The sequence below is a fragment of the Crinia signifera genome, chromosome 2 (genome assembly GCF_055691185.1).
Source record: "Crinia signifera chromosome 2, ASM5569118v1, whole genome shotgun sequence".
NCBI classification, from domain to species: domain Eukaryota; kingdom Metazoa; phylum Chordata; class Amphibia; order Anura; family Myobatrachidae; genus Crinia; species Crinia signifera.
In genome coordinates this window covers 259,295,844-259,309,653 of record NC_139218.1, presented here as the reverse complement: position 1 = coordinate 259,309,653, position 13,810 = coordinate 259,295,844, and the positions used below count along the sequence as shown (strand labels likewise).

The 13,810-nt window shown below is 46.0% G+C and overlaps 1 protein-coding gene across 4 annotated transcripts in view; it reads right to left on the bottom strand.

Annotated features, from left to right (window-relative positions):
• The window catches only part of MAP4K4 (mitogen-activated protein kinase kinase kinase kinase 4), a 177,680-nt gene that overhangs the window by 63,989 nt on the left and 99,881 nt on the right, over nt 1–13,810 (bottom strand). For all 4 annotated transcript variants that reach the window (XM_083174380.1, XM_083174381.1, XM_083174382.1 and 1 more), the window contains exons 4-6: nt 8,824–8,949; nt 7,636–7,746; nt 4,835–4,925 (exon numbers count right to left, since the gene is read on the bottom strand). In XM_083174380.1, the coding sequence (XP_083030506.1) occupies nt 4,835–4,925; nt 7,636–7,746; nt 8,824–8,949 (328 nt within the window). The remainder of the gene's footprint in view (nt 1–4,834; nt 4,926–7,635; nt 7,747–8,823; nt 8,950–13,810) is intronic.

The following is a 13,810-nucleotide window of genomic DNA, read 5'->3' as shown; positions in this document are numbered from 1 at the left end:
CTGCAGCTGACACCTGGGGCGAAATGTAATAGGGTGCGATTTTTAGACATGTGCGATTTTTGGTCAAAAACGGCCGAAATCACACATTTTCCGAAAATCGCACATTTAATAGGTTGAAAATCGCGGTAAAAAAAATCGCACTTTTTACTGCGAAATCGCACTTGTGAAAGTGCGATTTTTAGTCACATTTCAAATCGCATCCAGATGTTTTCCCATTATAAAGTATACAACTCGCAAAATGTAATAGGGTGCGATTATTGGTAAATGTTACCAAAAATCGCAAAAAAAATAGACCAGGTTCTGACAGGCGAATTTGACAGAACCATGCACAGATCATTGAGATCTGTGCATGGTCCTGTTAATAAAAATGTGTAAAAGTGTTTTTATAAAAAAAAAACGGCGTGGGGTCCCCCCTCCTAAGCATAACCAGCCCCGGGCTCATTGAGCCGGACCTGGTTCCAAAAATACGGGGGGACAAAAAGCATAGGGGTCCCCCGTATTTCTGAAACCAGCCCCGGACTCTTGGACCGGTCCTGGTTCCAAAAATACGCGGTACAAAAAATCTGGGGGTCCCCCGTATTTTGAAACCAGCACAGGGCTCCAACAGCCCGCGGTGTTATGCCACAGCCGGGGGACACTTTTTATACAAGGTCCCCCGGCCAAAACATGAGCACCGTGGCTTGTCAGCCTTGGACGGGGTACCTGGAGGAGTGGGGACCCCCCCAATAAAGGGGTCCCCTCCCCCAGGCTTCACCCGTCCAGGGCTGAAGCCCGGGGCTGTCACCGGCGTCCGTGGCCAGTGGACGCAGGCCTGATAGGGTTAAATCGATCATACGTTACATTGCTTTATACCGGAGAACTACAAGTGCCAGCAGACCTCCCCCGCATGCTGGGACTTGGATAACCACTAGTCCCAGCATGCGAGCATTAATGGGCCCGCTGGGACTTGTAGTCCACCTGTATAAAGAATGTTTATAAAAAACACACACACAGAGAAGTAAAAGTTTATTACACACACACACACACACCTCACTTTTACACCAGCGTTACTTACCATTCCTGGATCCAGCGCTGGTCTGGCTACTTCACAGCCGGCTCCCCCCGCACAGACAGGCAGCGGGGAGAACCAGCTTTCTCCGTTGCCTCTAACAGCTTCTGTAGCGCTGTTCCAGCGCTACAGAGGCTGAGAGCGCGATTGGCCGATACGTCTCCATGGAGACGCATAGCTCAGCCAATCAGGACTGAGCTATGCGTCTCCATGGAGACGTATCGGCCAATCGCGCTCTCAGCCTCTGTAGCACTGGGACAGCGGTACAGAAGCTGTTAGAGGCAACGGAGAAAGCCGGTTCTCCCCGCTGCCTGTCAGTGCGGGGGGAGCCACCCCCAGACCGGGACTTAGCCCCGCCTACCAGCCAATGATGGTCCGGGAAAACCCCCATGCTGGACCATCATTGGCTGGTAGGTGGGGCTAAGTCCCGGTCTGGGGGCGGAGCCCCAGATGTAAACAGAACACCGGACCGTGGGAAGAATGCTGCTGGGCACCCGGAGAAGCGCTGAAGACGTCCGGTGAGTATGAATTCTCTCCACAGGCACCCCAGTGGATTCTACTGGACAAGGGGACCGATCCTTCGTGGCAACATAGGTGAGTATTGGATGTATGGGCTCCGAATGTAATAAAGTTTTACTGTCAGTGTGTTTGTGTACTTTTTAAACTATTTGTACTACTGTGGGACTACAAGTCCCAGTGGGCCCTTTATTGCCCCACATGCTGGGACTTGTGGTTCTCCAAGTCCCTGCATGTGGTGCAGGCTTGCTGGGACTCATAGTTCCACAGCAATATACAATAGGATTTCAGCTATTTTTTACACCAATCATCAGCTCGATGCCCACAGCCCAGGGGCATCGAGGACAGCCCGGGGCTTCAGCATGGGCTGGTAAGTTCTGGAGGGGGGGGGCCCTTCTTTGGGGGGGTCCCCACTCCCCCAGGACCCCCTGGGGGGACTTGTATAAAAAGTCTCCCCCCGGCTGTGGCATTACCCTGCTGGCTGGTTGGGCCCGGTGCTGGTTCTTGAAATACGGAGGACCCCTAGTCATTTTGTCCCCTGTATTTTGGGAACCAGGACCGGCCCTTGAGCCTGGTGCTGGTTTTATAAAATGCACGGAACCCCGACTTGTTTGTTCCTGTGATTTTATGAAACCAGGACCGGCTCTTTCAGCCCGGGGCTCATTATGCTCTGGAGGGGGGACCCCACGCCGTTTTTTATTTTATTTATTTTTTTTACCCAAAATCGCATATATGAAAATGCGCACATTTTCATGACTGAAAATCGCGGCAAATCGCATTTTATTCCGCTAATTCGCATCTCATTACATATGCGAATTCGCGGAAAAAAACTCGATTTTTAAAGGTGCGATTTCTGGCGAGTTTGGAACTCGTCCAAAAATCGCAACCTATTACATTTCGCCCCTGATGTTTAAGTGTCAGACCACTATCCAGGAAAACACCAAGATTCCACACACGATCAGAGTTTTTTAGTGCTGTGCCCCCCAGCGTAAGACCTGTCAGTTGGCTATGCTGCCGTCCTGTGATTTATCATCAGGACTTCTGTTTTATTTGGATTCAGTATTAGGTTCTAAGTATTCTTGGTTACCAATTAATATATTGTAACCAGTTATAAGTTGCTGCCACTGATCACATTAGGCAAGATGTAATAAGCATGGAATATTGGAGCCGATTGGCTGGTGGATTATCACTCTCCATTTTATCACTTTTTCAGCTTAGTACATCTGGCCCAAAAACAGCGCCATCTCTGTTATTGCAGGAATGCCGCTGTCACTGCAGTTAGGGTCGTTGATCATGGTGACGGACACACTGTCCGGCTAATATGTGCTTGGTCACATGGGTGCATACAGGTGCAGCTTGAGTACTGGCATCTGCCCGGCTCCAAGCCGATTTCCATCAGCGCCTGAATGTGGGACACTGGGTCAGCATGAGACTAATAGAGGAGTTCTATGATTACCTTTATTGCTTACTGGTGGCAGGTATACAGAATATATTGGGTCAGTTTGTCAGCCTTGTATGCTCCTGATGACGATGTAACACCCATCAAAGCAGCTGATGAGCATGGCTGACCTGCAGTGGCTACATTTACCTGCTTTATGTCTACTTTGAGTATATGGATTCTGATGGATTTTTGTACACTTGTTTCCACTGCCAAATGGGTTCTATTTTTGACACGCTACATAAAGAACTTTTTTTTTTAAACTGCATTCTAGTTGTGCTGACCTCTAAGTATGATACAATACTCCATACTTATGTAGTTGTAGCACCCTTCTACTGAATATTTGGGAATGCAGATTGTCTAAATTTTTTAAAAGACCAGGAGTGACACCTCTTTTTTTCACAAAAATGGAGTAAGGTGTGCAAAAGCTCACAAGTAAACACAGTATGTCCATTTTCTAGTGCTGCCTAGACTGATTTGGGTGTGCTGCAGCATAAATCTGTACATTATAAGTCATTGTTTCCCCCCCCCTTATTTGTTGGGACAATAAAAAGGGGAAGCAGAGTAGATTCACATATTACATAAATAATATGACAGATTGGTATGGTCAGACAATGGGCAGTACACCTTATCAGATGGCAGTTACTCTCATGACTAAAGCATCTGACTAGATCGGTCTGTTTATCAGCAAAAACAAGCAATGCTCAGATATGTGGCCCTGCCCGATGGCAGAGTGAACACTATCCCTAGAGTGAACACTATTTTCCATGTGTCAACCTTCTGTCTGTTGACCAATAGGGTCGACCTTTTGACTGTCAACCTAGACTGTCGACATAACCATGATCATCTCTGCAGCACGCTGCATAAATTCAGCATGCTCTCTTGTGGTCCCAATCTACTATAGAAATGAATAAATGGAATCCTACATTATTCCTGGCATGGTGTGAAGGTGCTGAAGCAGAATTAAAGTAGGTCAGATCTAGCCCACACAGACTGTCCATGCTGCAGACAGCTGATGACACCACACATGCACAATACAACTCATAAAACAGACGTCAATGGAGGGCTATGGTCCTAAAAATGCAACCTGTACATTCTGACATGGAAATGTACCACTGTAACCAGGGCTCTCATATCACAGATCCTAAAGAACAATGGCTATTTTTTGAGCAGGTTAGATATTATTTGGCAATATTTCCAATGTCGACACCAATGAAATGTTGATAAAATAGAATGTCTGCATATAATTTCTGGTGATCCTGTGGTAATTTACCTGCTCCAAGCAGTCATGTGACCATTAGTCCAGCAGTCATTCTGATTCCCTAATTCCTACCCCTTCCTCTAGTGCCTAATGCTGGGTACACACCAGGACGACTAGGGCCCGATCCCCTCAATCTAGATCCAATTCCGACCAATTGGATGTAGATTGTGTGCTGATTGGGCCCTTTTCTGTCTTGGTGTGGACCGATACTGATCCGATGCGCGGTCCCGCGGGTCGGTCGGTCGTCATTGAGATCCTACCTGCTGCAGGTAGGATCTCAATGACGACCATACAGCCGGGTGCGGGTCGCCATCGGATCGGACCCGCTCACGGTGCACATCGTGAGCGGGTCGTGCCCCCCCGCGTCACCGTGAGCGGGTCGGACGAGCCACTGACGACCCGTTTACGATGTGCATCGTGAGCGGGTCGTCCTGGTGTGTACCCTACATTACCCTAAACCACTGCAGGACTTGGGCTGCATCTCATATCACCTCTGTTTCATCAGTTTAGCATTAAACTACAGGTACAAATACCTATTCATGTTCATGAACATCTGTATTGTGCCACCTACCTAGCTTCACCTCTGCATTTTCCGTTAGCAGCACGTTCTGTCCTTTGATATCCCTGTGAATCACGTGGTGAGCATGGAGATGAGCCAAGCCCTAAAGAAAACAAATGCGTTATTAGGAAGAATGAGTTTATAGTTTGCTTGATGAGAGGACATACTGACTTACAGGGACACTGAACATCCTGCTGAAATAAAGAAGAAAAAACCATGACTCATATGCCTTTGTCTTAAAAATATACTGGTATCAAGTTCCAGTTTAACGGGATGCATTTGGCAATCAATGTGAGAACAAGGAGACTAGAAAGACATAAGGTATGTAGGGGAGACAAAGAAAGGTCAGAATTACCCTTGATAGTTTAACCAAATAACCGTTAACTGTGCATCAACATTTCGTAACCCGTAATAATATGAATTTTATTAAGCCTGAACCTAAATACTAACTTTTACAAATGCCGATGGTATTGTGAATAAAATCGCGTCTGAGAGATATTGTCTAGTGTGTACACTCAGTATCATTAACGGGGCATCACGGATGGTGTAATGGTTAATATTACTGCCTCACAGTGCTGAGGTCATAGGTTCAATACCCACCATGGCCCAAACTGTGCAGAGTTTGTATATTCTCCCTGTGTTTGCGTGGGTTTCCTCCGGGTACTCCCGTTTCCTCCCACAATCCAAAAATATACTGGTAGGTCAATTGGTTTCCAACAAAATTAACTCTAGAATGTCTGTGTGTGTACATGTGGTAGGGACTTTAGATTGTAAGCTCCACTGGGGCAGGGAATGAATATGAATGTTACACTATACTTTGTAAAGCGCTGCGGAATATGTATGCGCTATATAAGAGACTGTTAATAATAATAATAATAAATAAATTAACAATTAATGCCTTCTGAACATGCAGTTCAGTTCGGCTATCCAGCTAAACGACCTGGATGTTCTGCTGGCCCCGGTGACGTCAAAATAAAGACCAATATAAACCTCCCACCACCACGTCCGCTATGGTAACTATATCGGCTGCAGATCATCTAGTGCAGCGGTTCTCAAACTGTGGGTCCTGACCCCAAAGTGGGTCCCAACCTTCTCAGCATGGGGTCGCGACCAGTGGCGTAACTAGTTATTCTGCGCCCCCTGCCGAAAATGCAGAGGGGCGCCCCCAACCCCCCGCCGGCTTCTAAAGAAGAAGTAATAAGGGGAGCGTGTACTCACAGTGCTGCGGGCTCCTCACACTCCCTGGCAGAAGTCAGAGCCCGGTACCCGCGCTGTACAAACTCCCTGTAGACAGGCAGCATAGGGCAAGCCCTCAGCAGGCATCGCACAGCCCTCCGGCTACTGCTGCAGCGCTGCTAATCGAAAAAGGGACACTCTGAAAATGGCTTCCCCCATACAGCAGTATGGGGCAGACATTTTCCGAGTGTCACTTTTTTGTATTAGCAGCGCTGCAGCAGTAGCCGGAGGGCTGTGCGATGCCTGGGGGGCTGTGCGATGCCTGCTGAGGCCGGGAGAGCCGGGACCCCAGGCACAGATAGAAGCGCTGGCTGCAGAAGACGGTGAGTAACAATAGTCCCGCAGCCCCCCGGCGCCCACACCCCTTCAGTGCCTCCCCGCCACCGCGGGGGCTGCGGGCCTATAGATACGCCACTGGTCGCGACTCCATGTTACTGACCATCAAGCTGATGACTTTTCTAATCTCAGTCAGTGATTGAAGGAGTCTGAAACATCTGTTGAATTGTCTGTTATTTAGACTCCTCCCATCATTTTGTGCCTCCACAATGCTGCCATGTATGTGCTGTCTACTGACTACACATGTGATGTGATGACCTTCTGCAGTCACTTGCTGGGGTCCCATAGTTATTTTTATTGTCTGATGGGGTCCCAGTGCAAAATAATTTGAGGACCGCTGATCTAGTGTGTAGGGCCCTTTATTGTTGTTGCAAGTATAAAGCACACAAATGAAGCACCTGCTACTTCCTGCCAAGTGGAAAAAAAGACAACTATGCCATGCCAAGCAATCCCTCTAGCGCTGGTGCAAGTGTTAAAGGGCATTCACATGATCTTATACAGATTCACCAAGGGAAAGAAACTTCCATACATTATAAGTAAAAAGGTCCTAACAGCGGCATCATTAAAGCCTTCCTTCCTGCATGGTACTGCTCCAGTCACTCTAGACCAGTAATAGGCAGAGAGTGGCGGCATACAGGAGGATAGGGAAAGCTCCAGAGATACCATTCTGCCCAACACAAGACACCACTAATTAAAATGTGATATTCATTCTGGTTAGAGCTGCGACTCTAAAGCAGCACATGTCCTTTTCCAGCTCAGAAATCAGTGATGCCTGAAGGGGAGACAACCATGAAGAAGCACTTGTCATGCTTGCTCTTGGACACACACCAGGGCAACGACAGGAAGTAGGAAGATTAACAGAACATGTTTTTGGAAAGAGAATCATCTCATCAATTGTATAATAAATAACAAGTCGCTTCAAGTAAAAGTTACTTTTTACATATTCCCAATTCTAATCGTTGTTTTTGAACTTCATTCATTCTGATTCGTTAGCAAATGGTGCTACGTGTGTGCACAAGTTAATATAAAACTAAACTGATTGATATCCAAAGCGTCTTTGTGAGTTTAAAACTGTACTGTAAGGGAATCAGCACCAGTGTATGTAATTAAAAGAAAGCCCAATGACATCAATGCTCTGTAGAAAAAGGATTCCCTCTCAGACGTAGCACAAGCCTTAACCAGCTGATGAATATTTCATGACATGACAGCACTACTTTGAGATGAGAGCACTTCATCCTTACCCTCAGGATTTCACGAGAGATATAAGCAATCCAATCTTCTTTTAAAGTATTCCCTTTAGTATTCTTCACCAGGTCAGTGATTGAGCCAGCACCACAAAACTCCATCACAAGCTGTGAAACAAAGAAACATTAGCATTGCAAAACAATGAGCCAAAATATTAACAAAATAATCTGAACAGAATGTCCAGTGTTTTATGCAGCACCCAGAAATTACAGAAATATAAGGGGAAACTTAATAGGTTGAGAAATTCAGAAAGTAAGAGATCTGGAAAGAAATCTCCAGGTTTTTTTTAAAGCGGCAATCATTTACACTGCAAAACCAGTTTGATTAAATGATTGCCGCTTTAAAAAAAAAAGAGGAGATTTCTTACCAAATCTCTCGCTTTCTGAATCTCTCATCCTATTAAATTTCATCCATAGGGTAGTATTCAATGCTGGGGGCAAGCGGTGCCTGCTAGCTGTCACAGCTTGCAGGGTCAGTATTCAAACTATTTTGGAGCAAGCATTCGTCGATTTTGGAGCGAGGGGGAAATCGACGTAGTGGGCTCTCTGCATTAGCCGCAAGGATTTCCCCGAATCATAGAATAGGGTGAGTGGCCAGCGAGGAAGTTAAGCAGCGATTCCCCCTCGCCGGCCACTCACCCCCGGCATTGAATACTACCCATAGACATTTTTATTCTTGAATGAAGTCATAAGGTCCATACACACTAGTAGATTATCTTTCCAATTTGGCTGGTTGGAATTAAAATCTAAATTTTGGAAATAAATTATAAAATCAACCATTTGCTCCCAAAAGCTGGAAAATGGACAAAAGCAGTCATCTGCATAAATGGATTTAACTAATTTGTCTGAAACAAATACATGTGCCAAAAATACTTTTTGAACATGATTTGTAGCCAAAGTGGAGTATTACAAAGCTAAATAGTATGCATAAAATAACTACCTAGACCTAACAACCTACCCAGCATGCTGCTTTATAGCCATGCTGTAGGCTGCCGTGTTAGGGGGAGGAGCTTATATACTGTATCTCATAAAATGGAAATGCATAACGTCCTATACCTTGGTAAGCTTCGACCTTAGTAAGCTTCTAATAGATGGGTACACAAGGGTACTGCAACAGGCATCAGTTTAGTGGACTTGTAAATACAGATTAGAAAGTGCCCTGGCACACTCTGACATGCAGCTTACCCACAGTTGGTCATCATGCCCAGGAGGGCTCTTCTTGATGAAAGCACCATAGTAAGTGGCAATATTTCTGTGATGGGAATATTTCTTCAGCATATTGATTTCCAGTTTGATTTCTTCTTCTTCATCCTTTTTAAAAAAAAAAAAAAAGAAAGAATGCCTTTGAGAATATGTTTATTATACAATAATGTGACCATTTACAAACAGCACTAAGTATATCCGCAGATAAAAAAAAAACTGGGAATTGGCACATGCCAGGAAGCAGACCTCACATTTCACATTGTCATATGTTCCACATAAGAATATGAGCCACATGTTGGTGTTCATTGGTACAGTATTATAGTCCAAGTGCTTGGATTATTATACCAATGTAGTGTATAAAACTCAACACAATCAAGTTAAAAATCATGCTAAAAGATAATAAAATGGTAAGAGGGGATGGTGCCCTGGTCCACATGCCAGTACTTAATGCCTATAAGGATTACCAACAGAAAAGCAAGGCGTGCTACAGAGGTGACAGTGTCTACTGTACACCAATAAGTAGTGTTTATTTTGGTTAAAACACATTAAATATTATTAGTCATGTTACAGAAGCACAAAAAAAAAAAAAGTCAGACAAGCACCATCAGATCTTTTTTTTTTTTTTTCATGAATACACATAGGTCTGGGAAAATATCCAGGATCCTATGTATCTGGAGATCAGCTGTGAAAAAATATTTCATTTCTTCACAAATGACAATCTAAAAAGTTATCAGATGCAAACAAATAGTTGTTAAAGACACAATTTTGTTTGAAACAGACACCTCCTAGACTACGGTGTTTTCTGGAAAACTGGTCAGTACCGATTTGCCATCAAGATCTCCCTGAGCAAAAACGAACACCAACAGTGAGGATTAAGTGCATCATAGCCTTTACAGATGCACGATAGGGCCTGGTAACTAGTGAACTGATTTCCACCTGATAGTAAAGATGGAGCTGGTGTCGGAGGAAGGGATTATAAACACCATACAGTATGCTCATATTTTTCGTAGTCTAAATGTTCCCTGAAATATGATATGTATGTCAAATCTGCTCTTCATTGTTGCCTCCTGTTTGTCCTGGGCACATTTTCAAAAGGTAATCTAGTGTTCTGACTAATGCAGAGTATTCCTCAACAGTTTACTAAAAGACCATAAGCTACAGAAGTAACTGTCAGCTTTAGTGTAATGATATAATCAGCCAGTGGCCTGTGTGCATTAATGGAAAGGTGTTCTTACAAGTTCTTACTAATATTTTACCATGTAGAATCAAGGACAAAATAGATGAGATTTTTTAGGTTAAAGTGATTCGAGCCCTTCCTCAGCGCTGAACAGCCACAGAACACACATACACAAAATTAACTAATATGTACTGACCACGGAACACTGAATGACAACTATCTCTATCATGATCAATATTCAAAAGTATGTAGAAACCATCAAGCTACAGAATAGTGTGACCAAATGAATGATTCCTGCACATTACATGTATTCAAGGGACACACTGCAATACAGTTATACCACATTCACACTGACCAATATTTCCCAGGTTATTGCACATGAACGCGCAACAACCCGGGAAACTGGTCAGTGTGAAAGGGTCCCGAATGATTATCCCGGGACAAGCGTTCCGGTATTTCAACCCAGGTCTTGACCAAGGTTGGGCCCAGAACGCTCGCGGGTCCAGGGGCAGTGTGAACGGGTATCCCGGGTCCCATTCATTGCACTGTAAAGGCGCCGCTGGGAGATGCTGGTATCTCCCAGCCCCGCCTCCCAATTAAGTCACCCGCCCGGCTTTATGCCGGGTCAGGCGGCTATTGTAAAAGTGCTTGCAAACCAGGTCGCACCAGGGATGTTGTACCCAGCTTGCAACCCGTCTTGCACCCGCTTTCTAGTGTGAAAGGAGTAATATTACGCAGCTAACTGCTTACTTGTGCCCACAAAAAGCTCTTGCAAGAATTCAGAACAATGAATCATTAAAAAAAATCCCTTGAGCAACAGCAAAATAAAATAATTGTTTAACCCCCAGATTGAAAAAAAGAAAAAAAAAAAGAAACAAAGAAACAAGTATTTTTCTAATATTTGTCAGTCACACAACATATCTGTCATATTGCAGATCTCCCTGCCATATGGCAGAGAAAAGCCACTGTCACCTGGGAGATGGCCTCTGTTTAAATCCTCCAGCACAAAAGCACTCTGGGAGACAGACAGTACTGCTGCCTCCTCAACACAGCTTGCAGAATACACCGCCATCCCAGGTGTGAGCAGATTACGCTGAGGATTGACCTACTGACTACATCAACACTGTGCATTTAGATTATAGCAGCCAGGCTGAGGTCATGCTGGGATAAAGAGAAGCAGACACACAACATAGCTACAGTTACATTCTTTTCTTGCTAAAAGAGCCAGACAAATATTATTTGCTGCTTCTCTGTGGGAGTTGGCAGGCAGCAGCCAACTACTGTTAATCATTTTTTGTTTGTTTTGTTTTTGCAAGCCATACTGTAACACTGCACAACCTCAGCTAGTATGGGATACCAGTACAGATCCAGAACTGCTTAAGCAGGCAAAATGCCTTACACAGATTGATAAGGCTACTGGACCTCCTACATCTGCAGCATTAGGGCGGGATGTATTAAAATACATCGCCGCCCTTCGCCGGCTGTCCGCCGCGATGCCAGCGCATATGCCATGCCTTCTGGGGGTGCAGGAGGACCCTTCAGGAAGGTAAGCCAGAGGGGGGGGGGGTGAGGCGGCAGGTTTGTGTCGGAGGCGGCGGGTGTCGAAAAAAAGCCCATAGGCTTCTATAGGGTATCGCCACCCAAAGGTGGCGATACCCTTCAATGCGGTATCGGTTTTGATACATTGGAAAATGCGGTAAAACTGGGGTTTTACCGCATTTTCAGTTTGCTACTTCTCGCCCTTAGTATCCCGGACCAGAAATGAATTCAGCAGTCTCATACTCTGGCACCTTTATAAATGTAATATCCAGAGACACATCAAGACTGTGTACTGTACATGTACATACAGAGCAAGGATCTCCAGAACATAAGCTGTCTAACAGCATTTATGCAGCGCCTGTGCCTAGCTATGACAGAAGGCGAAATATACTAAGCCTTGCATGTGATCAAGTGGAGAGTGATCAAGTACCAGCCAATCCGCTCCTAACTGGCATTTTACAGGTAGGGTTTGAGAAAATACAGTTAAGCCCTGTACACACTAGCCAATGTGCTCTACTTCTGATATCATTAATATGTGCATACACACTGAAAGATAAAATCGGTAGTTTATCACTCTGAAGAGCCAAAATGAGCGATCATTTTTAAAAAGTCATCTTGAGTGTATGGAGCTGGTTGGTCATTTATCACTCTTCAAAGCTTACTACAATCTTACCCCTATGTGATATGCTTATCCTGAATAAACAACTGCACAGCTGAATGACACTAGCCTGCTTATACAGGGGCATTACCATATTTTGCTGGGATACTGTAGTATTGTCAATACCACTTAAGGCCCCCATACATTAGGCCGACTTGTCCTAGGGACAAGTCGGACCCAATTTACCTGCGAGCCGCCCGGCAGCTCCCCGGGAGGCTCACATACAATTTGGCACTTGATGTGCCATTTTTTACATGGGATAAATCGCATGCGATTTATCCCATGTAAAAAAAACCCCGGGAGCTGCAGGGCGGTGAGGAGTAGTGGGGGCAGGCAGCGGCGGCGGTGGCGGGCAGCGGCGGCCAGCGGTGGTGGGGGCGGGCGGCGGGTGCGGTGAGCGCTGCTGACCTGGCCGGGCAGTGTACTTACACATAGCAGCAGCGGGGACGGGACGCGTAGTGGCGGCTATTAGATTTTTAAAATATTTGTCAAATGACCGGCCGCTCTCTGATTGGCCGGAGAGCTCTCAGCCAATCAGAGAGCGGCCGGTCATTTGACAAGTATTTTAAAAATATAATAGCCGCCACTGAGCTGCCCGTCCCCGCTGCTGCTATGTGTAAGTACACTGCCCGGCCAGGTCAGTCAGCAGCACTCGCCGGCGCTCAGGGACCCGCTGCCCGCCCCACTGCTCCCCCGGTGTCTGCATGCATATGCCTGTCAGGTGGCAGGCATATGCATACAGGGAGGTCGGACGTGATCGTATGTACAGACCGTCCGACCTCCCTGATCCGGTCCGATGCGCACGGGACCGCGCATCAGATCGGATCAGATATCACACACCTACGATTTTGGGCCGATTTTACCCGATTATCGGCACAAAGTGCCGAAATCTGATGAAATCGGCCCAAAATCGCATAGTGTATGGGGGCCTTAAGGTCGTTGGGTTGACAGGTGGCAAGGTCGACATGGGTGAAGGTCGACAGGTGTCAATGTTGACAAGGTTTTACGTCGACACACCGTTAGGTCGCCATGGGTTAGGTCAACAGGTCGGGAGGTCGACATGTTTTTTTGGTACTTGTTTCCTAGCACGGCCACCACGATTTTTATCGTGGTGGTCGTGTCGGGAAAAATCGTGTCGGTCGCGTCGGGTGCATACCAAAACGCACACGACGCGACCGACGCGATGTACCCGATTTCTCCATAGGCTTCAATGTTAAAATACTTTTACATTGAAGCCTATGGAGAAATCGGGTACATCGTATCCATAGGCTTCAATGTTAAATTATTTTAACATTGAAACGGAGTCCATTTAACATACTAAAAAATGGTAAAAGGGCTAATATGGGCCATTTCTCATTGGGTATGGCCCCGTCATGTGTGTAAAAAAGAATGGCCCCCCATTGTGGCCGCCACCCCCACGATTGACGCGAACCCGAAGCGTGGCGAGCGAAGCGAGCCCGCGAGGGGCGGCGGTGCGCGTCCTCCGACCTTTTCATTCCCCTACTATCCACGTCGGCGTGGAGTTGAGAATAGATTAGTGTGGCGAGCGCAGCGAGCCACCGAGCCCGAAGCGTGGCGAGCGCAGCGTGCCCCGC